The sequence below is a fragment of the Vanessa cardui genome, chromosome Z (genome assembly GCF_905220365.1).
Source record: "Vanessa cardui chromosome Z, ilVanCard2.1, whole genome shotgun sequence".
NCBI classification, from domain to species: domain Eukaryota; kingdom Metazoa; phylum Arthropoda; class Insecta; order Lepidoptera; family Nymphalidae; genus Vanessa; species Vanessa cardui.
Genome location: NC_061154.1, coordinates 16809404 through 16835304, shown reverse-complemented (window position 1 = coordinate 16835304; position 25901 = coordinate 16809404). Strand labels below are relative to the sequence as shown.

Genomic DNA, 25901 nt, shown 5'->3' with positions numbered 1-25901 from the left:
CGACGACAGACATGATTACATTCCTCGTGTTACACACTAACGTGAGCAAGACGAACGGGCAGGCTACCTGACTATAAAGGAGCCATGACCGTTGCCAATTCACCGCTGAAATAATAGATATGAGGCCGAGTTTGTCAGTCGTCTGACCTAATCTGTTAAGTCCCTTATGCATGTAATGAAGCTTCAGAAACAGAGCTTCATAAACGGAAATAGCTTCTATCTGGGGAGTAGAGCTATTCGAACGACGAAGGCCGTCTCGGTGACTAGGATGCAGGTGACACCACGAATATATACTGTAAAAATTCTAGACATCAATAAGAAAGTGACAAATGCGAAACGATGATAAAAATAAGTATAACATTTGTACCGTACGTATTTCCCTTACCCTGCCAATACTTTATAAAGTGCTGCTCCAGTTTGAAGAGCGAGTGAGTCAGTCAGAGTCCAGCTGCAGGGACCGACTGAGTTCCCGTGACGCCGTAAGGAATAGTCCGTGATACTTGCCATTAGCGACAGATTGACTTGGCAGCAAAATTAAATAAATAATAATATCATAGTGTGCTCGGCGCTTTCGGCGGTTCACTGTTACAGTCAATCTCTGACGTGAGCTTGACAAATAGATAGTCAATATGTTGCATACAATTTGAGATTTTCAGGGAATTGATTTTATAATCATTATTATGCTCTAGCAATATTCAGCCGACTTATTGAATACATTCTGAAATTGAATTTCCGGCTTCATTTTCTGCTAATGACTGGGCGTGGCGTAATGATGCCTGCCCTTTTAGACAATACATGCTTATAGGTTTATTATCACAGTAAACGCTTAACGTGAAGTTTTTCGACGAATTTCTTATTACATAAACTACATAAAAAGATTTTGAAAACACCACTACTCGTTTAGCTGAGCCATAATCACATCCTCTCATGAGATCATTTGGATACGATTAAGCTAAATTTCCTTAAAAGTTCTACATCCTGAAATCATTTTTAATTTGCCGAACTAGTGCTAAATAAATATATATATAAACTATTTAATCTATAATTTCTTTTTTGCATTACGCAAATAAATATAGTGAAGCTTCGAAAGGATTAATACGCATTATAAAGTAATTTTAACGGACTGACTAGTACTCTTTGAAATGCTCGTATTTTTATATAAAAACAAAAATATATGCGTCGTAATCAAAGTGGCAAGACGAGGCGAGGCGCGTCGGGCAAGCGAGCGCGATGCAATGTAGCCGCTACCAGAATAAGACTGCTCCGTATGCGCTTGCTGTTGTTGGATATTTATCAGTAGCGCGGCCCAATCACCCAATCAGTCGCTAGCTGCTGATCGCGCGGAGAGGTTGTGCGTAGTTGTGCAAGTGAGGCTACTCCAGTCGGAGTTATTCCACTCTCCAGCCATGAGGTACAACCAGCTCGGAGTCACCGGCATCGAGCTTTCCCACGTCAGCCTCGGCGGAGCGTCTTTCAGCCACATCTATGGGTATTATCATAAATTCAGTTTCCTATTTTTTATTTATATGTGTTTATTTTTTATATCGGCAGTTAAAATTTAAATACTTGTTTTGCAAAACTATTTTTATTCTTAACATAAATTTCGCTAATTATTACTGCTAATAAATGTTAATTATGGTCGTATTATCTAAACATGTTATGAGTGTTCGAACCGCTGGTCGACATAGTGTCACAGAAGTGTTCGAAGTGTCAGCGCGAAATCTTAAATCCTTCATCTTTTAAATAAGTTTAAGAATAAAATGTACAAAGTGAAACTGGCAAAGCGAATTCTTTAATAATTATTATCTTTCAAAGCAAAGCACTAAAGATACAAATGATTAAGGTTTTTATCTTTATTCAATTTATGAGCGCCGGCCGACGACGGCCGACGACGGTCGACGGCGAGTGATTAGTTTCATAGCGCTATCGGTAACGAAGTATGGATTTGATTTAAATGTTTAATGTGTACAAGCGAGTTATGTCACGTAACTGTTCGTGTGTCTGTCAACGCTCGTTCGCTGCCGATGTGTTGTTATCGAGATATTGTTTACGTTTCTAAGGACTTATCCTTAGCAAGAAATTGAATGTTATAAAAGCGTATGCTGTGGAAATACCTGATTGCACGTGTAATAAAGATATCGCGCAATCGTAATAATTAACGTGACACGACTTGGTTCCGAGGAGCAGCACCGTCGGCGTCGCATTCGGTGCCGACGTAAGCGCCTGTATCAAATGACCGAATTAGATTACCATTTTCGTTTAATGTTCTGATTCGACGTCATGCGGCAGAGATATTAAATAATGTGCGAATTAGTAAGTCTCCAATCAAATGACTCGCTCCGATTGTCGTACAACTAAACACCGGAACGAAGCTAAGCGATACCCTAGCGCTATAACATCGGTACCGAATATAGCACACCCATTTACCAGCACATATCCAGTAAGCATATCAACTATTCCATGTCTGGTCGTGAGAGCAACGCGAACGATTATGCCAATGGTAAAGTGATGTGCGAGTCTTCGGTTTGGCACCTGCTCGCCGGCAGGATATTTGCCGGCGGGCAGGTGCCAAATGCCAATGTATTTATTATTATGTTTAGCTAGGTTCGTAAAGGAAAAGTCTGTACTGGTATATTATACAGATGGTAATTATGGTAGATGACTCCTTCTTAGTATAACGAAAGTCATGACTTACCACGAAGTAGGGGTATAACTTGGCCCGTTTACCTCATTGCCCTTATTACATCAGAGAAGTATTTATAAGAATGTTTACAACCCAATCACTGTCTCTCAAAAAGGCAACGCCAATTTAAATAGAAACGAATACGTCACACTGAGACGTCAGTCCGTTTGCGATTTTATTTGTTTTGTCTCTTCAGGAAGGTATTCTTTTAATTGTTGGTAGTAGTATCGGTACCTATTACAATAACAAACACACGATGAGAGTGACGATCTCTATCTTTCCATCATGACCTTATCGACTATGTATACTCTCTTAATTATCATCCTTGCGGTGTAAATATATCAATAAAATAAGAGTGAGAAAAATCGGGTGCTAAACGGCGAACGTAATACCTATGGCGTAACAAACACAAAGTAATTAATGGGTAAACTTTGCAATGACTATGAAAAACTAAATACGCTCAAGTTAACATTATTAGTATAAGTATCAACAATATAACAATATATGGAAAAGCTTAGCATTCCTCAGTTGCGACTAATATTATCGTAATGTTTTAGTTTGATTTTGAATGAAGGACGTACGTCAAACTGCCGGCGAATTCTCCGTACACTGATATCGCTTCGATGCATTCAATTCTCCTCTGCACTTGTAACTCTCGATCAAACATTCAAGTTATAATTGATAATTTTAAAATAATTGAACGTCAGGCGGATGACAACTCACATATTCATTCCTCGTGGAACGCAGCTGGGCTATAGGAAATTACTAGAATCATTTTTTTTTAAGTTCGTCATTTGTGAATTTTGAGACATGGATATCAGTGTTTAGTATTCTGTTTATAATATTATGAAATTGAGACCGTCTTATCGTTTTAAAAAAATATTACCGAGAGGGTAAAATTGGAAATAAAAGTTTGTATGGAAGTTATCCATTTCTGAATGTTTGAAATACTGATTGACTGATTCACAATCAGTCTGTAGGCCTCTACGTGTAGATGTATCAATGTATTGAACTACGTGCAAGTTTCTATCCGTTTGTGAAGCTTTAATTAATACGACTAAGCTTATGTAAAATGGTATTTCGTGACTTATTCGATTTACTATTTCGTCGAAAGTAATTATCTACAAGTTTCCTTTTGATTTAGTATTGTAGTAAGTTTTCGTGACTTTATCGGTAATGGGCCAAACTGCATTCGGAACGAACTACTCCTTGCAAACTTATAATTGAGTCATTAATAATTAGGGCCTATTTATTGTCATTGAATTAGGATAACCGACTTTGACCACTTACTATCAGGTGTGCTGTAGGTAATATTATTCGTCAATGCAACGCTAACCTTGGGAAGTATAATAATATGTCATGACCCCTGTGCATTAAGAGACACTGGCTCACTCACCCTAACACAATAACACTAAGTATTGCAATGCAGCGATAGAATACTTCGTGAGTGGATGGTTTCTACTCAGATAACTTGCACAAAGCCTTACCTTTAGTTAAAGCGGAGTCACACATAAAGATAATCTTCCATGACCAAGTAATATGAGAGCATAGGCAATGGAAATCACGCTGATCGAATCTTATACTTCTAAGAAAATTTGGAGTTTCCGAATAAGGTTTAAGATGGGATACCCCAATTGGTACACGACTAGTACTTAGATAAATGTTTAAAGAGCAAGATTACTCGTCAATTATACAATTTCTCTCACGGCGCGAACTGTATTTCATGATAAATTTTTAACACAATTGTGACCAGAAATAGACATCAACGCTTTACATGTTCAACTCGGACAAAGAAATAAAAAGCTAAACCGCACTTCTTTGCATTATTGAAAAATTTCACAAGCGGTTAAATGTTATTATAAATTTTTGATTAAAAGTAAATATTACCTTACAAGCACTTCTGAATATTCTGTTACAAATAATCGAAATTTTAATCAAAGTTCAATTTCAAGCTGCAAATAGTTCGTAATGTAGATTGGACCGAAAACAGCCGGCAAAACATTATGTAGATATTTCCCATCTTTAATCATATTAACTCAAATGGCCACACGTATAATCTTGATAACAACCGTGTAAGTATCCACTCCACCTGTTGATTTAATTGCTTTGTAGCAACAGTTTGTATTCATTCAGTCACTGTTATAATTTCTAACTGCCTTAAAGCGAATTATTTATTCAACAACCAAGTTGAATCCGGGGGTACGTACTCGTATGTAGAGCTGGCTGCGTCCTAAGCATGCGACCGATTTACACAAATAGTATGTCATTAGACTCGTGGCGATCCGGATATTGTCCAAGACAAAGGAAATTGTTAGCTGCAATTAATTTAATGGCGTATAACATGAGGGATTGCAGTTACAAATAAAAAGATAATTAACTAATAATGGCGGGAACCGAGAGCTTACGATATCAACGATACGACTGTGTTAAAAAACGATACAGCTTCACATACTCTTTTTATAGGGCAAGTACTGTTGAACTAAATGCTAATTAATATTATATCACGGTAGGGTTGTCCCGAACGGTTGGCATCGTCGCCAATCAAGCTGAATAGTATGTCGACATCCATCAGGACGCTACGACACCTCGGGCTTGAGTCCAAGGACTCGTTGAGCTCGATGCTGAACTGTTACACCCAAAACCTATGGCCCGCTAATGTAGTTCGGTCCGGGACGGTGTCTGCTCCGGTCCTCCGCTTTAATTTAACATGTGTTTAAGTGTGTGAAATCCTCGCACCATAAATTGTTCGTCGTATTCTCAATATAATGTACATATTTTTGTATTAATCCCTATTTCGTATGACATAAATATTAATCTTCTTTAAGAACCACGGTCGAAATTAACATAGTTTTATTGAATAGCGCCTTGGCCGCGATATTCATAGAATCCTACCGTATTAACGTTTTTGTCGTGAATCCGATTGTATTTGATTGTTTTTCGTAGAAAATGGAAACCACAACAAAACCATACTCAACAATAAGTGTCGCAGATTCCGATGAAAAAGATTTTCATTCGGAAAATGATGAATTAAATATCTGACGAATTTATTATCACCACGCGACATTATATGCGGCGCGATTGGGGAGCGCTTTTTGCTGGAAATATTTAATTAACAAAACAACCACAGCTCTCAGATTGTTCAGTGCCGCGTGTGTCTGTGCGAGCTGTAACAAAAATATTGAACCAACTTAATGCCAGCGAATCAACTACATGGAACTCTTAAGTGATTATCATAACTAGTAGCTATGACTGTCTGTCGCCTCTTGTATTATTACAACCAGATCCAGATCATATTTTGTCAAATGCTAGTTCGTTTCCCGTCGGCATTAACTTTGTTTCGTTGTGTATTACATTCTGGACGGCAACCTGGTATAACGATAGTTTTAATACACGAGGGACACAGCCGTCGGTGAACGAAGTAGCTAGCGCGTCGACTAATTTATCAACATACACAAATATTGTAATGTTAGTTAAGTCAAATTTAATAGATATGTTATATTTACTTGGTATAGCATACATTATATAAGTGTTTGTCATCCCTTTCCATGAGAATATAATAGTATTGCTGTGGTTTTTGTAACTTGTTACCTGGTCGTCAAAACTTACCAATGTTCCACCCATCTGTCTGTACCACTCAATCACTACTTACCAACGTCACCACTATTTCGCGGTTTCGTGTAAAACTAGTTACACGGGCGTGTGAACTAGAGTAAATACAGACGCGACATATCTCTCGAGATTGGACGCGAAATAAAAAAGTGGCGCCTACTTTTTGCAGGCCAATGTCGACGGGCGAGGTGACCATTTATAATTAGACGGCCCATTTGTTCGACCGCCTTCCTAAAATAAATAAAACGATCTGTCAGCTATAATATTAACATATTTAATTAATTAAATTCAGAAAGTATTTCCGGATTTTCTTTGCTGGCTATCGATGCCGCGTTTGAATATACCTCGTTCATAGTTCATAATAAGATTTAAGCTCTTGGTGGTGAGATTCGAGAGTGTGTTGCGAGTTCTATTCTGGTACAAAGCGTTATTTTTTTTGTTCGGACTGCTAACGTTGTCTCGTGGGCTGTCGCTCCACGCTTCTATTAACCGATTAATGTTCCAAACAGGCATTGCTTTGCTACCAGCGGCGGTCGCTCTCTACGACGCTTATCCGTAAGCTGTTACGGTACAAACCCCGATAATATCACATCGGTAGAACCAACTTCGAGCCAAACGAGTCATAGACTATGTTATTTTAAATTCGACTTATAGTATAGTAGGTAATATTTTGATAGAAGAATCGAGTTTACTACATTGGTTGATCGTTATTGGACGCACACACTTGTTACAAACGCCACTGAATGAATATCTTTTCGATTAACATGTATTGTATTCAGAACTGAAAATGAACAGAAATGTTTGCAAAAAATCACGTCATTATCACTTTTTCATAATAACATCATTACTATATTACCTTCATATAAACCTTCATAATTTCTGACTTTAAATGTACTAACTCAATTAATCTAATTAATTTCATTTCATTAGTATTATATAATTCGACGACGAAAGGAAAACAATATGTAAATTGCAAATCGGATTTGGAAATAAATGCTATTTCATTTAATTAAGTAGGGTTACGTAATTATTTTTTTACTCTTTAAATTTTCCGTTTTCTACTATAAAATATCCGATTACATTCCGGAAGTATTCGAAATAATTCCAGACTTCCGATTTCATTACACAAATAATAAGGTGAACGTCTCATCTTGATTAAATATTGTCCAACGAACGAACAAACAAAGTTACCACGCAAGGCGCGCGTCCTGAATGACGGCGCTTCTAAAACTTTCAGAACCTTTCTGGTTCTCCCTGGGCGATGCGCATGCGACGAATTGAAATATGCTGGCGAATACGCATGCGCGGGGCGCCCTTACAGAGGACGCACACTATAGCTAGAATAACGCTGTGATATGTTCGAATGGGGATAGCAACTTTTAAGAAATATCAAAAGCAATACCTACTAATGAAATAAGCAAACACCAATTTCAATCTAATATTTTTATCTCAAAGGAACCGAATAGCCGGCCGACCCTATATATCAATAACCCTATATATCAACCGAATATCACAGTTCGGTAGAATTTCCCTTTAGTGTAGATTTGAATCTGATGAGTTGTTATCGTAATCGTAACCGAGTTCTATCGCAGAGCGATACTTGTCGAGTCGTGTATTATGTATATTGAAAATTAGTTATAAATGTATGACGTACGTGGTACATTGTTCCCATTCAATCTGGCTGAGGTTGTTAATTAATAATTATGTCTTGTCTACAAATGTAATATTGTTTAACCTTTAATTTTACCATAGCTTTTCGAAAAGTAAAGTAACAGCCTGTAACCTTCCCACTGCTGAGATAAGGCCTCCTTTTCCATTAAGGAGAGGCTTTGGAACATATTCCACCACGCTGTTCCAATGCGGGTTGGTGGAATGCACATGTGGCAGAGTTTCGATGTAATTAGACACATGGTGTCCTCACGATGTTTTCCTTCACCGCCGAGCACGAGATGAATTATAACACAAATTAAGCACATATTATATAAAGTGGTGTTTGCCTGGGTTTGAACCCGCAATCATCGGTTAAGATGCACGCGTTCTAACCACTGGGCCATCTCAGCTCTTTTCGAAAAGTTAACTAGAATCATGATGTGAACACGGTGAATACAAATATTTAGATTCGCACTTTTATCATCACGATCTCATGTATTCTAATGAAAACGTAACACTTGATCTTTACAAGTAATGTTTCTTATAATGGCTTAATACGTCCGAATGTATAAACTAGATTCAATTTTAGGAACTTCGACGAAGAAAGGAGCCTGGAGCTCATCAAAGAAACGTTGAAAAGAGGAGTGAATTATCTGGAGACTGGACCGTGGTACGGCCAGGGATGCTCCGAGAAAACCATAGGAAAGGTAGGTGTTGAATATTTTCCATCTATAAATCGATTTCAGCAAGAACCTCGGGAACGTAATATGTCGCATTTGGTCGTCTAAGCTCAGGCAATCACGAAATTAGAGAATTTAGACAAGGCGACTATGGCTGACATTGAATTTGCGCTTCCAGCCGTGAACCGTGAACCGTGATCGGTTACGCCTCCTGTACCTGTAATTACATTACGTCCAATTATGCAAAATATTGTTATCTGACTCGGTGGCGTCGGATATAATCGACAATGATTTTCAGGCCCTGAAGGATGTACCGAGAGAGTCATTTTTCATCGGAAGCAAAGTCGGCCGATACGAGCAAGATACTTCGAAGATGTTCGACTTCAGCGCCGTGAAGACGGCGGCCGGCGTTGACAACACTCTGAGTCTGCTTGGACTCGATTACGTCGACTTGATACAGGTAAAGCGCACTCAAACATATTTGCATTCTATACTAATTAAAAATATATATCACGGAGAGCCGGCAAGATTGTTTGGTTAAGAGTCATCATCTTCGACATACATATTCACGACATAATACAACAAATCTATAGCTGGATTCGTATATTGATTTGTTATTTTATTAGCCGCGACACCATCCGTCATCCATCTTATTCAGCCAGTTGACATTTCTTGTTTTTCTAACATGATTCTCACTGGCCAGAATCAAATCTCTAAACCAAGTGATTTCAGCCAAAGTATTTAAATATCTTATGCAGCGACATATATATAAAAAAACCCAACTGTATGAATATAGATGTAGGAATGAGAGGATAAATGAAGGAGGTTTGATAAGAATTGAGCCATCCTGATAGCTCCAAGAGCCACTTAAATCGTTCGGATTTCATTAGAGCTATCAACTGTCTTCGTAATGGACATCTTATAGGAGTCTCTGCAGCGCTAGTGTTCAAATTAGGTTACTAACGCTAATATAGATAGAAACAAATAGATTACTACTAGTATTTTTATATCTTTAAATGCATCGATTTCGGCCGTGTCGATTACTTTATTTATTCCTTGAGTATTGAATACCTAGCAAAAATTAGCAATTTAGATTATAGACAATAGTATTCGTTAATGAGAATTTAACTCCAAGTAGAATGATTACGGCCTTAGTCCTGCTATCGATGTTTGTTATTTTGCTGAAGAAAAACAAGTGAATTCATGGTGAGTTGCATCCCCGCACGTGTTTTAAAACGTGCTGTTATTTACGTTGTGAAAACATCCCTCCGGTCGTCGAAAGTTGACGCAAACACGTTGAGAAAATTACATTACCGGGATTAGATACAGGTCAGATGCAAGGCCGTTTCGGGTAATTATGTTACTTCATTTTCCTAAGTAAACGTTGCAAATTTGAATTTCGGCTTATTTGCCACGGTGTTCCTTAGAGTCTATGAACAGAGAGGTGATCATGATCAGTATTGATAATTTGGAATTATTTTCCATTTTTAATAGCCTTGCAAATTTTTGTTTAACATTAAGCAAAAGGTTTAATATAGAAATGCGTTTTTATTATCTTAAGTCAATATTAATTACTGGATTTCCTAATGTTCATCTGTCGCTAATTATTTTTTGTATTACGTAACTTAACTATTGAAAAGTATCCCTATTATACTTGGGGGACATTTGTTGGTGGTCCCGCATTTCGGAAACGGAAACTAATATGTGAAAAATAATTTATAGGTTTCAGATACGGTTACGGAATCGAAATTATCTCGGTTTGTCCGATTGTATTTATAGTGTCAATAACGAATATTAGATTGCTTAAAAATTGTAAAAGAGAAAATTACGAGGCATGCTTAGTACCATAAGTTATCACGTAAAAAGGGGCTCTTTCATGCCACTGTGATATACAAAACTGTAACAAACGCTTTTCATCAAATACGGTTAATGTTTCGGATATTTTTTATTTCAGGTATTCAATAGTTTCGGTTACGAATAAGGAGGTCCATTACATCCCTGAAATTTACACTTATCTTCCTGGAACATTAAATTGGTAGACGGTTATTTGTAGATGACGTGTAGACCTTTTGGCGCGCTTAAAGATAAGGCTGGGATCATGTACGTTGCATACTATTCTTTATCTGTATTCGTCACTCAAACAGACGTCGACTCATTTATGATTATATCGCTCCACATCACTGTGTTCCCTGGCTTACTTTTCAATGCGGGATCCGGGATTTACTCGCGCACAGGTGCACGGTTCAGCGCCGCTGTGGCGACGGCGTCACGTACAATGTACACGGAGTCTTAATATATAAACACGATCGTGCATGAATAGCCGCCAGAGCAGGGGCTTATCAATTACACTGATGAGGAGAGTGGTTACATTGTGTGTTCTACGTCTTGAGGTGGAGGTGACACATTATAAAAACAAGCATATAACAATATTTATTCACGTCTCTGAAATATCTAAAATCTACAAAAAACAACAAACAACACTTTTGCCTGGATAAAGTCGTAATGACGTTTTTGCATGTTCATATATCTATCTATTTGCGAGTCTAACAAAAAAAACATTCAGATTTTAGAATGTACACTGAAGTGGTTCTCAATAATACTAAATCAACAACACATACATATAATTTCGTTATTATTGTATAAGATACAGTTTAAAACGAGTTGTCTTCTTATCTCATCTTTACTTCTTCTACAATAATATATAATGCAGTGACTTTTTCTCGGTACACTTACTTCCTATAATTTACTGGAATCGTAAGCGAAAAAACTTACTCGGAAAACGGAAAAGAACTTATCGTGCCAGCGTCGCCGCGCGAATCCGCCTTGCATTTGTGCGGTTTTACGTGGGCGGCCTTATCAGTCATCTTAACTTAGCAATTTTGTAAAAGTATTTCTATTTTGAATGATTAATTTTTATTTAGACAAAATTAAATTTATTTATTAAAATTTCTGCAACATTCCGAGAATATTCTATAAAGAAAACATAGTTATAAGGCAATATATCAGAAAATTCTGCTGACACTGGAATTTATCAATTTCCTGCTTCTCCGTAGACGTTTGACGATGAAACAATAGTAGGGCGAACAAATATTTCTTTCTCTCAAGTAGAAAATCCTACTATAGTTTGCAAGGAACTCCTCTGTACTAGTTGAATTGTTTTCAAAGACAGGATATAAGCAGAACTTAAGCTTTGAGACTTGAAGTGAACTTAAACGTGGTTTAATGTACTTAGGTTGCAACTGCTAATACATTTTAGTGCTCATGTACCACTTTGTGGTAGAGCTTTGTGCTGCCCGTCCCGGAGGTAACACCATCTCGTCACATAGTCTACCGGCGTGCGACAATGGTCCGAATTGTTGCTCCGCTTTGAAGCAAGCGTTACAACAGGCGCAAGGACATACCATCTTAGTTTCCGAACTTGGTGGCGAATTGTGGTTATTTATTTATTGAGGACCGTCAGCAGTCACTACACTTACACATGTTATACATAAAAACATATTTGTACTTAATATCAAGTATGCGACTCTTTTCGTGACGGCTACAACACACATTTAAAGGTACAATATAAAGGTATAGTTATCTTACTAAAATCATTTTATATTTCTAAAATACTAGAGATTAACTACATTTCATTTCACAAATAAAGCAATAAATGTTATAAATAACATGTTCAGTAACATAATTTATCATGTTAATAATATTAAACAAAATTAAATTAAAAAAAACTTAGTATATCGTAATAATTTCAAAATTTTAATTGTGTAATAAATTAAATAATTGAAAGAATGGTCAACATTGCTTGCAATGCTAATCTCTGTGGCCGATATTGACCAATATTTGCTCGTCCTTCAACGAATACCATGAAAAAACTTTCGTGATAATTTTCTTTTAGCTGCTTTCAATACCGGAAAAAATACGTACATACATGGAGAAAACTACAAATACTAAACGTAGAGAAAGACATACTGTGAAAAACGTAAGAACGGAAACAGTGACAAAACGATAAATCATTTATGATTTCAACAATAAAAAAAGATTTGAATCTATCAATAGAACATTTAGACGATTCAACGTAAATTACACGCGGACTGGACAGCCGGACGCGGACGTAACATGGCATCAGAATTGTAATTGGTAGCGCTGTTAGCGCGGCCCGCGGCGATGCAGCCGCTTTGTTCCTACTACTACTGTTCTGTAACTATATACATACTCGGCGTTACCGGTGATATTGATATCCCACAAGAGTGTTTTTATTTCGTTAGTCCTGACCAAATTCCTCATGCAACAAGTATTAGTATTAGGCTCGAAACTCTTAGATAACTTATATATACATGAAAAAAGAAGATTTTATGTACACTGAGACCCCGATTTAACCAGGTATGAGTATTTAAATATTAATATGGATTGAACAAGAGGCAAAATATCCCAAAATCGGTGTGATTGAATCGATACATGGGTACATATTACGCGATACAGTTTCTGGTGTTAGTTGCTGAAGTGTTACTTAAAAAACAAACAAAATAGGAACTCAAAAAGAAAAAGACAGACTGACGCTAGGACAGGTTTACTTTAAAAAGTAAATTTAACCTGTCAATATTCAGCTTTGGTATCAAGGTAAACTAAAATAGATTTGAAGTTGACGCGAGTGGAATAAAAAAAATGGTGTGCGAGATTAAACGTAGTCACACTATCCACTTCGAATTCGACACGCCTTCTGACTAGTTCTATATTAAAGGAAAAATAATAATTTGTAACTATTAGTGTTATGCTTTGTGAGAAATTACACAGCTACTTACTAACTTGCAACACCAGATATCCTTAAGGAAATAGGAGCTGACTCGATAATCTGAGCTAACTAAGCGTTGCTTAGAAATCATTTCCATCCAATAAGTATATACTTCTTTGTATTAAAAAATCAAACGACTACGCAGTTTCAATGCACATGTCAACATATTCAGATTTATTAGTAGTCAAATATTTAGACGACAGTAATTCAGTTGAGGCGTTAAGTGCAGTTTTGTCCTCTATCAATATAAAATGTTTAGTAAAGGAACGATTTAATGTTATGAATTATTAAAATGAATATCTACGGATATATGAAAAATATTGTGATAAAATACCAATCTCATGTAAAAAGTAACATCCCGTAAATTTCCCACTGCTGGGCTAAAGCCTGCTCTCCTATTGAAGAGAGAATTTGGAACATATTCCACCACGCTGTTCCAATGCGGGTTGGTAATCTCGTCAAACTAATCAATATTATTGCTGTTAATATATTATGTAGTAGCTAATTATTCCTCTAGGACAAATGAGAGGGTATTTTGTAAGCAGATTGAATATTTGTGTTTCTCCAAACTAATCTGACCTAAGACATAATTCCATGAAAATAACAAGGTATACTTGAGCAGTGGGGCTAGTCGGACGGTATCGATAACAGTTAACTGCCTAAGTTTTCTAACCACTTAACTGCAGACCTGAGTCTTCCTGTTAGGCGAGCTCAACGAGGATTTAATCCAAATTTAAATTTAATGTGATTCTTAAAAACACTTTAGCATCGGATACATTAACATGGTTACTGTTAAGTGACACATTCGAATTTTTACACTTTCTATGGTAACCATAACCAGTGGGGTAAAAATGATATATTTTTGTATTTGTCTTTTTTTATTTCTATTTGGGGATAAAACTCCGAAATACGCTGATGTAAGCGGTTGTCTGTTAAAGTTATCAAGATATAAAATAAATTAAGTAGATCCTAGTATGCCTTGCTTTAAGGTATGCCAAAATTGCTATTTTTTATGAGTTTCCCTTTTTAATTTAGGCATTGTAAAAAAAAATACCGAACGTTCCAACATTGACCTTCTTTTCAAATAGTCAAAAATAATAACAATAAGTCACTAAACACTGAGCATTCCCCGGGCTTCGCGGTCAAACCAAGCAACGCTAAACATTCGCAACCTCCAGGCTCCGCTAAACGTCAATGGTTACACTTGTGTTTCCGCTACCGATGATAAAATATAGAGGCCGCCATACAGTGTTCCTGTTAATGACAATACGACATCCATTTATATTCGTGGTGCTTAAGAATTTCTTTTTGAAACTAATCTTTTAATTTTAGTAAAGTAAGATACGTAAGCATTTTCGTTTCATCAGTATTTCCGAGGTAATAATCTCTATGATCGATCTTAGTATAAGTGTTCTTGTTACAAGTGTATCATCTGTTATATAAGAGAGACTTGCAATTCGTTTCCCCGTTGATATTATCGTTGTACGGTCCGAGCACGACATTCCTCAAGTCGGTATGGTTGGTACAGGACCGTGTCCTGAATTACAAAGACAAGTGGGCAGAGATATCGCGTACGTCGAATATTGCGAGACGGTGGCATTGTGTTAATGTTTATATCTCAACAAATATTAAAATTCTGTTGTTTAAACCATGAAGACGATTATAGTGTAGAATGTTACTACTGCGTACTGTTCATATAAAATGATAAACGGGCCGCTTCAGCTTGTAGTTTGGTTGTACAGCGAGGGCGCGCTTTTAATATTTTCACGACCATTGAAAATGAATTGTATACAATATGAATGTGTATAAGCATGATGCATGACATACTATAGACAAGTTGACTAAATCCTTATTTTCCTAAAGAAAGTATTGGATTGCGTATAAAGCAATCAAACAAACATACATATTATTTTAGCGTGTAGAGTCAGGACGTGTGTAGGCCATATGGCATGTTGATACACAAGGCACATTTTTAAGCTAAATATTAACAGGTGACTTAGCCAGGCAGAAATTTGTCAGTCCAGTTGGTTTCGAAGCGAATGCTACCAATACTTTAACAGAAACAGAAATTCTTTTGTATTTTCATACAAATGTAAGCTTCCGAAAGCCAGCGACAACATATACGTCGGACATGTGCATCGGATAACAGCGCGCCGACCGCATCACAACGGCGTTATCGAATATAAAGTTACTTTTGTAGTGAAGATCTAGCTGTCATAACAATCGGTGTAAAATACGTTCCGTAAAGAAAACTTTGAGAAACTAATTACGACGAGAGGTTATACCTACTGATCTGCATGATTTCATAAGAAAAACTTAGTTAGTCTCAAAGATTAGATCTTAGAAACTTACTAGTATAAACTTAATAGTTTTTGTGATATCATCAATTAATCATGCCGTTTATATTATCCGCCGTTATCATGTGATAATTAAAACCGAATTTCTGGTGTCAATCGATTTTGTAAAGTAACAATATATTTACTCCGAAGTACTTGTACGAGTTTTACCAGACATAGACTATATGTGGTCAATTATAAATAGACAAGAGACAACGTGTGGTTTTTGTTACTCTGATTGGTTAAATATTATGCCTATAATTTAATTTAATGCGAAATTGAATAAATAAAACAAAAGAACGATACGAGCACTTTATGTATTTGCTCGATCTTCGACATAATTAATGACATTTTTAAAACATGCAAATAATCAATTACAATAAACTATAAATGTTCTTGTTACAAATTATGATAATTATAATTCCAATATTTTTGATCATTACCTACGCACACTCAAAAATAAATTTAAATCTGTAAGGTATGAAGTTGTTTATTTCGAGCGACTAGACAGTTAATTGGCGGCTTAGGAGGCAACTTCATCGTCTAATTATGATGTCACCCGGAGCGCTCGCGTAAATCTAATCACACTCATCATTTTTTTTTTCATAACGCACCCATACAAGTAACAATTTAAGACGAAATAATAACGGTTTTTAATAAAAAGAAAACACAAAGCATTGATTCTTATCCAAACAAAAAATGTATTATTTAATTTAAAGTTATGTAGAGAAATATTGCGATTATCAATTGTAATCGGTAGTTTTAGAAAATTTACGAAATATATAAATAATGCGTGACAAAACAAGCGGGCCGTGTCGTACGCCGCATTAGCACAGTACGGGGGGATAGGTCTGTTGGTGAAAATTTTTATCTCGTCGGTGAAAATATAGCACGCGAGCGAAGTCGCGGCTAACAGCTTGAGAAAGAAATCAAGTTGACAAACATAAAATACAATTAATAAAAAAAATGTTGTAAGCAACGAGCCTTCATTGAAATTAGGTTTACTCATGTAAGGCTTGTATCACTAAAATCCTCAAGGCGAGTCTTTTTTTATGGCATAGGTGGCCAACGAGCAGGAGGCTCACCTGATGGAAAGTGACTACCACCGCCCATGGACATCTGCAACACCAGGGGGCTTGCGGGTGCGTTGCCGGCCTTTAAGAATCTAAGAAGTCTATAAGAATTCTCTTTGTGTCTAACTCGCAATATACTTTTGGTGCGGGTTTTACGCGATTTTGATATCTTATCAATGTTACGATTGTTATCGTCGGTGTCGCATATGACATTCTGTCACACGTGGAGTGCTGCTCTCACCTCAGGTCGAAAGCTCAGACCAGTTTCTTCCATTTGACCGTATCCAACACAGAGCTGCTCAAATTATCGACGATCAAGTTCTTACCGACCGGCTTGATCCTTTGGCTTTGCGTAGAGATCTACTATGTTTTACTCTGCATCTTCTACTGAATTTTCACGGGTATTGGTTATTAAACAACTTTTAACTTCCCAAAAAAGAGTTAAAACAGAGAGGTAGCTTCATTTAATGCGCCAATCTCCTCGAAAGAAGTAATCAAAAGCCCAGTTCCCTTATTTCTCTAAAGCCACCCACCTCCTCAACGATAAAACTTTAAAAGCTGTTCGATTGTATCATTATTCATTAAAAGATTATCTATAACGAATGAAACATACAACGCTTTTTTTATTCTCTTTCTACCTACGATATACAAATGTAATACGCAAATCCATAACGGACCAATTAAAATGATTTTCCAACGGGCAGTTGCAAAAGCAATGCTTGGCGGACTAAAGATTACAATGTATTCGAGAAATAACAGTGCTAAATTTCGATACTTGGCGAACCGCTGGGCTATTCTGTTTTTTAACAGAGACGAGTGAGGATCGTTTATGTTCTCTCGGCTCATCGTAGAACTCGATCGTGACATGTCATAATAAAGGTGAAGGATACATTAATTAAACTTTCGTGCTTTCAGAATAGCAAATTTAGTATTTTATTAATATTAAAAACTCGAATACCTTCTATAAATCTTAACGTCAATGTTCTACAAATGTTTTACATAACACTTCATAAATAATACCTACGTTTTGGTTGGTCAAAACAAGAATATAACTTTCCACGGCATGTGTGTAGTTAATAAACCGGTAATATACACTAAGTCTTATTCAAAAGCTTAGGGTAAGAATATTTTAAGTCATCGAAAATTATCAGCTTTTAGGTACACAAATACATACGATTTTCGCTATTAAGTAGTTTAATATAAAACGCGTGCGTGTTATGCCTTATACGCGTCCATGAAATAAACTTCAAATGTAGAAAACATTGCAACAACTTTGATAAAAGTTACAAAGACTTATTAGATTTTTCTTTTCAACTCGCGGCGCAGCTTCAGACCTTGGTTTGCTGATTTAAAAGTTGCAGCGAAGATGTTATTGTCGGAGACTCGGATTAAATCTCAGGCACAATAATGTTACATGTAAACCGATGCCAGAGCGCACTCATTGTATCAATTGTGCCGCTCGCCGTTCATATAATAATTCATGTTCTCTATCATTTATTGTCTGCAGAGCTCGTCTTTCGCTCATTAAAACTATGAAACTTGTAGGTTTTGGAAAATATAAATAGTTTTGGTTTCTACATTAAAGTACCTATAAACCGTTGAAACGCCACTGCTGAGCACTGCAGACCTTCCCCACACTGTTCCCCGCTTCGAGAGCTTGATGGATGGATAATGTATTTGTATATTTTATTTAATCAATCAATTTCGTTACACAGTTATGTTCTGAATGCAAAACTGTTTGTTTGTAGTTCAGTTAAAACGCGCTCAAAAGATATTATTTCTAAACGGCTAAAGCGAAAAAAAAACCTCTCTTATGAACTTCTCTATGTGAGATGCACAAGGCGACAAAACATATAAAAATAATTTGACCCTTTCAGGTACACGACGTGACATTTGCTCCGGACATGTCTGTGGTCTTGAAGGAAACCCTACCAGCGCTGGAGCAAGCGGTGCGCGACGGCAAAGCGCGGTACATCGGCATCGCTGACTACGACATCGATTTGATGAAAGAGATTGTGGAAGAGTCGGACATCAAGATCTCCGCAGTGCTCTCTTACGCCAAGTCGACGCTCTTCGACAACCGCCTGCAGAACTATACGAAATACTTCAAGGTAAATATGGCACTTCAACGATAATATTTAACGTATTCAGGTTTCCCCTAGCATGTTTTCATTTGGGTTACACGTGCTCTATGTATCCACTTTTCCATCTCATGTTATCCAGCAACTTTTTAATAGCTTAACTTATTCCTTGTTACAATGCAGCAAGACTAACCCTCTGTTTACGAAACTATAGGAGATATAATAACAAAGCAATTATTTTACACGGATTAATTTGAGGTTTTTAGTTAATTGAATTGATTAAATTCGATACTTGTACAGAATCGCCGTGTGCACCCGTAACTATCGCATCGATTGTACTCAGTTCGATGTCGCTGTTTGATATCGAAATCAATCACTAATTAACTAATGCGAATTCACTTTAACGATTAATCTTACTGATACCAGCTCGGGCTACAGGACTATCATGTTTCATCTGGCTAAAGTGTCAAGACCATTTTGTGATTTTACTTTTTGCACATCATTGACCACAGAATGATTAATATTAATCCTAATATTGTTTTCTCGTAATACGTACAGAGCGTTACGTATATTATATACATACTTATTGACCTGACGATAATAAGGTCGGCCATTATAGTTTTTTACTTCATGAACGTAAGTAACGAGGTCTATTTTTAATGTCCATTGATATAAACATTACTGCTGACTTCGAGAATCAGCGATATCTTTAAAGTTTAAAATAAATTATAAAGTAATATGATATACTCCGATAGCACACGCGAACAATCAATATGGAGGAGATAACAAAGGTTGATTTAATGTCGATTGTGTATCTGTGAGGTGTACGATTTGCAGTTGACATTAAATCAATATTTAAATCAATATTCGCTTTCATCTTCAATCATTTACTTGCATTCGATCGTTGCCTATAATAATACCGTCTCATTTAAACAAAGTATCATTTTGAAATTAAAATGTGTATTTTTATTGATGGAAATATTTTCAAACATTGTCGTATGCATGTTTACAATTCTAAGGAAAACTCATTCATATAGAAATCCTGTCTCTGCTTTGGAAATCGCAGCGTCCCTAACAAGAATCGAGCAATTTCGGTTACTAATACGGCTCGGTTGTTCGAAAGCAACTGTGTCCATCATTATTAGTGATTGGCATGCGAAGCCTCATGAAACTAGCCCAGCGAGCGCTGATGAGTCGAGATGGCCCAGTGGTTTGGATTGGTGGATGGCGTTCATCTTAACCGATGATTGCGGGTTCAAACCCAGGCAAGCACCGTTGATTCATGTGCTTAATTTGTCTTTACAATTCTTCTCGTGCTCAGCGGTGAAGAAAAACATCGTGAGGAAACCTGCATGTGCCAAATTTAATGTAAATTCTGCCACATGTGTATTCCACCAACCAATGCGGGTTGGTGGAATACACATGGAACTGCATGGTGTAATATGTTCCAAACCTTCTCCTCAAAGGGAGAGTAGGCCTTTAGCCCAGCAGTGGGAATTTACAGGCTGTTGTTGTTGTTGAGCCCTATTATATCGTAGTTGTTTTATAAAGTTAATTCGAATTTTGCATTAAGCAGAATGAAATTCTATGTATTTTTGTATAGTTCATCATTTGAAATAAAACATACACCTTATTTAAAATAAAATATTGTAAGCTATGTGTGATTACGTGAATCCTATAGAATACTTGATGATTCAATAATAATTTATGGATTTAACGCTTATCACTGGTTTACTCATACAAACAAATGTAAACGTAACGAAATGTAACATGCACCTTACTGCTGACGATTCATCTTAGTGGATTTTAACCTGATCACTTGGAATTTTATACGCAGTGTGCGCGTGCGACGGCATCGAGTTTAGGCATTCGGTGTCACGTGTCCGCGTGTGGCCAATTTATTTATTTGCAACGCAAAATTAGATGTTGATATTAGTTACATACCAACGGTTGTTGAATGATAAATCAATTCAAGCGAAACGACGTTCGGCTCTTCAGGAAATCAATCGTACATTTTATTTTTTAATATTTATGACAGACAAAATTACACATATATCAAGAGGTTTTTTTTCTTATATAAATACAAAAATCACTTCAAATGAAACGTACTTATTAAACACACAGAACAGTAAAATTAAAAGTTAATAACTTCAACTAAATATAAATGTTGTGATAGAAAAAAATATCAAAGAAAACTATTAACACAACACCAGCGGCGATACCACACTGACTAAAAGCTGTTTCATATGTATATTATATGTATATTAAATAGGGCGTTGCGTAAATATAGGAAAACTTGCACAATTCACCATGAAGTCGGGTAACTTATTGTACATTTTCTGCGAATATTATATTTTATTTTCCCCTCGTTTTACCAATAATTGGCAACTTGCTTCTTGTGACATGTATCTGTGATTTTGTGAACTCAAAATTGGGAGTAACTAACAAAAATGCAAGGTATCCACATTATTGATTAATATTAAGATTTTTTTTACGTGTTTGTGTATCTTTCTGTTTGGTTTTAAGAATCGTATTTCTATAGTGCTTTATTTGTTTTGTTTTGCAGGATTCGCTTGGAAATTACTTTAGATAATATGGTCCTTTTCTTTTCTTAAAGTAATGTACTCCGTCTGCCGTATTGTATGATATAACAATCACATTGGGTACTTAGACTAGGTCTCCTCTAATGTAATCGATACACTAACCAGCTGCAGATAAATTGCAATAACTATTACTCAAATGAACCTGTGTCAAAGTCACATGAGCATGAAAGAAATAATAAATATTTATTGCACATGTACTTATTGTTTACACGAGAAACTAGTCTCGTCGACATGAGCCGGAGTCTGATGTCGAGATTCTTGGATGAACCCACTTAAATCACATGTCATACAAATATGGATGCGTTTTATCTGCGTAACTGTTTCGGATATGTTTACAATCTCCTTATTCAAACGACACAGAACTGGAACAGCGAATTGTCTTATCTTAAAGTTTAATAAATTAAAAGTAAAAAAAAAACCTTTTGAAAACAAGTTTTTATTTAAATGCGCTAAAAAAAAAATAAACCATTACACTAAAACGTTCACTGTTAACTTATACCTTCATTTCACATTTGACATAATTTATATGATATACATATTCGTCGCGATATTTAAAAACTCGTAAGTACGTAGTTTAAAAAATCGAATAAAATAATCGATAAAATTATTCACATCAAATTACTTGATTTACTAGCAAAAGCTACAATCTACACCGATAACTCACTCAGTACTGAATCAACTAATTGATTTGTCTCTGGTTGAAAGCGCTAGAATTATCACAATGTGGCGTATTACAAATCATGTTATTGCATTAGAGTGATAGGTTCGACTTGAAGTTTAGCGTAGTAGCGTTGACTAAGACGCACGTGATCCGAGACGCTTCTTCCCACCATCATTACAAGCCCCCATCTACGTAGGTACATAATGACAACAGTGGTCACAGTCGTTGTAAAGCTTTCTTAGCTTCTTCTTAAAGTCGATTCAAGTACAATGATTGGGCGACGTTGTTTATAGTGGAAATCTATATTTTTTAAAGTCACAGACAGATCGATATTAAAGAAAAACGAATCACGTCTCAAAATCTAATAAAAGTAAAGTAAAAAGTAACATGTAACAAGTAGGTGAGGGCGAAATTGGTGGGATTCATAAAGCCTATTTCAATCGAAAAGGGAATAAGGTTCGAACAGTGATTTAACTCCTTATATCCTTGTATACTCTAACTTTACATTTCAAGTTCCGATAACATCTTCATCGACAGTCGAAACTCCTTTCCCGAATCTACACCGACGCTCTCGTAAGCTGCATCAAAGTTCACTACTTTTTAATTAATTCATATTTTTGTTAAGCTTACTAAAACTATTTAGACTAAACTAAATGAAAATCTCAGAATGTTCATTAATATAGCAAAAATACAATTCAGTATCATCATTCATCTTCATGCAACTATCATTTCTGTTCAAAAAAGTTGAATGGTTCTTTCCAGTGTATACTGAAACCTACATACACTTTAGGATATGAAACTAGGCTGTTATCAAGTAAACGAACCAAACTATAAATTTGAACTTGTATAAAAAGTTTGTTTATTTCTAAGGCGTCTCGAATCGGTCAGTCAGAGTCAGTGTACAACGAATATCATTGGTTACTTCAGATCTTGATCGGCGACATCGTGTCAGTTCAGAGTCAAAACTGTCTATCAGTATTTACTCATCATGTGGTTGAAATACACGTATGCATTAAAAACAATTCAATATTTACTTAGTTATTTCTTAATATGGATCAGAACAAGGGCGTCGGAGTGATCAACGCAGCAGCCACGGGGATGGGCCTGCTCACCAACATGGGCCCGCGGCCGTGGCACCCCGCCAGCGACGACGTCAAGGCCATTTGCCGCAAAGCATCCGACTACTGCAAGGTTAACTTTCATGAGCTGACGAGTTCATATGTTATTAAGAACTTTGACTTGCAGATATTACTCAAGTGTTAAGTGTTTAGTTTGGCAATAATATTTGATTAACTCAGTGTCTAACAATGATCGTAAGAAACAACATATTATATGATTTAATCTAACCATATTTTGGTTCAAATATTTTGATTGCAATCCATCAGGAGCGTAATGTCGAGTTAGCCCGCATTGCGACCTGGTTCACCCTGAGCCAGCCCGGCATCGACACCAACATCTGCGGGTTCTACAACCGCACGCAGCTCATCGACACGCTCGACGTGCTCGAGAAAGGCCTCACCGAGCACGAGCAGAACGTGCTGAGCGAGGTCCAGCTGAGGTATGTACACACTAACTAAGCTACACGCGGTGACACTGCTAGATATTAACATTGTCGTTCAAATGATGGCATACATAAGAATACTCTAGTATGATGGCTGGGATTATTTCAATCATTTATTATAACGGCAACTTCTGACGGCGCCCGGAACGTCGGAGTTGCTTCAGCCAACTAACTTGTAGTAAAACCACCAAATTACCGAGAACGTCATCACATCTGACCGACTCAGTAGTTCCGAGGATTATTTACTAGTTCGCAGGTACAAATCATTTCCCCATTAATTCAATCTACATCGTTTACTACAGGTTTTTTGATAAGATCATCCTGCATTGGGATGACGTTGAATTGCCCGCCTACCGGGCGAAAATGGATGAACTGCTGAAGGCTAGATGAAACGTAGTTACAAGTGACATATTGTCATCGATGTTGCCAGAATGCGAAATATATATTTAAATATCGCAAGGCAACCAACTCGTACAGGAGTTTTCAAATAAAACACAATATTACGAAACAATTTTTATTTTTAAACGAAAACGAAATGGTGACACGAGTTGCTATTGAAACATAGGATCCAGCACGTGGGACGAAGTGTTTTATCATATTATCTAGTTTCTTAATGCTTGTAAATACATTTTCACAATTACTTTTGCTTACTTAATAAATATATCTACAGGTGGTTAAACTAATAACAAACTTCTATGATGAGCTGATGACGACTGATCTGAGTCTGAAAGTTAGATCTCAAAATTAACCATATAAACAACGCTTAGTTTGTTAAGACGATGCGTTTAGTGCGAGGTGTGCTCGACTTACTTGCTTACATTTCACGTGATATACGTACACGGTACATTCCAGTGTGCAAACGCACCAATTTTCGAAATTATAACAATGGTCACGAAACAAATTTTCAAAATTATATACAATTAAGATAACAAAATATTTTTGTACATTATTTATAGCGAAAACAAAGAGACGCTTGATCTATCATTGTATAAACATTTTAACCAAGTCCAAAGAGATTGTACAATTTAATAAAAAAATAAAATACTTTCGGAACGATGGACTAATATGTAATGTATGTAATCGTGGACACAACTATTTTATGAATCACTTTGTAATTGTCTTTACTATACAATCTGTAGCGGATTCGCAATATGTCATTTATGAGTGACGCAACTGATCTCACATGTTTGTAAGCGTAGATACTGAGTGAAGTACAATGCGTTCGTAACAATAGACCCTTCTTAATGTTGTTAACGTTAGAATAATTCCTTATCATCTATTGATGCTGATATACAGATATAATAAATAATTAATGTAGAGACACATATATTCATATTTTTAAGATATTAAATCATTCTCAGTGTTAATTTTAAAGATATTGTGTCGAATTTACTCACAAGAAATATTGGTATCACTCTCCCTATTGTAGTTGTCTGATCCTGATATATACATAAGTTAATATATAATATATAATACATGTAATAGAATAGTCATAATATTGTGGAGGGGCTTGGCAGTTACTTAAGAACAGGTTGTAGAGAAATTTTAGACGCTAAAGTCTATGGTAATTTATTTCTGTAAAGTTTTACTATGGTAAGTCAAGTGCAATCGGTTGACGTAATTTGTCAGGCCTCTTTTAACGTTAATTAAAAAATGTATCCATAATAATATAGTTTGCTGTCATTATAATATTGCACGATGATATTTAATTAATATTAATCGTCATGTTTAAAATAAGTCAATGTAATAAAAATATTAACAAACTACATATACAGTTTTTTATTTGATATCCTTCGGTTCTACGTGTTCCGTGACTAGATTCAATGTATTTATTCGATATAAAAATAATCTTACACTCAAGACCACTGACCAAATAAACTTTTCTGAAAATAATAATCTTAAACCATTGTGAACGAAGTATTTATATTAAAATTTACAAATATGAACATTAATTCATATGGCAACCCTAACATTAGGCTCTATTGGAGTTAACAATTTTATAATTACTAATTGCTATTTAAAAAAATAAAATAAGTCCTTACAGCACGTTGAAAAGATTTTTAATAAAGCGATGAACGATTTATAGAAGAGACGTAGAATTTTTTCAGTCAAACTTTATTATTTCCACAGACTGTATAAAAATATTTACAACGTGTTAATCCCTTGGCTAAGGATCTG

General features: G+C 36.1%; 1 protein-coding gene across 1 annotated transcript; it reads left to right on the top strand.

Moving 5' to 3' along the window:
• Nucleotides 1-1314: 1314 nt before the first annotated feature.
• LOC124542914 (L-galactose dehydrogenase-like) lies at nt 1315-25491 on the top strand. Its single transcript, XM_047120841.1, has 7 exons — nt 1315-1489; nt 8532-8649; nt 8921-9082; nt 18695-18928; nt 23222-23353; nt 23548-23720; nt 24026-25491. Exons 1-7 carry the CDS (start codon nt 1407-1409, stop codon nt 24111-24113), a joined length of 990 nt encoding a protein of 329 aa, XP_046976797.1. The 5' UTR covers nt 1315-1406; the 3' UTR covers nt 24114-25491.
• Nucleotides 25492-25901: the final 410 nt, after the last annotated feature.

What these genes read in the sequence shown, in the direction of transcription:
- LOC124542914 (XM_047120841.1), top strand. Translation starts at nt 1,407, where the DNA reads ATGAGGTACAACCAGCTCGGAGTCACCGGCATCGAGCTTTCCCACGTC. An exon ending in TCTTTCAGCCACATCTATGG is followed by an intron (nt 1,490 to 8,531) that starts GTATTATCATAA and finishes ATTCAATTTTAG; the next exon opens with GAACTTCGACGAAGAAAGGA. An exon ending in AAGCATCCGACTACTGCAAG is followed by an intron (nt 23,354 to 23,547) that starts GTTAACTTTCAT and finishes GCAATCCATCAG; the next exon opens with GAGCGTAATGTCGAGTTAGC.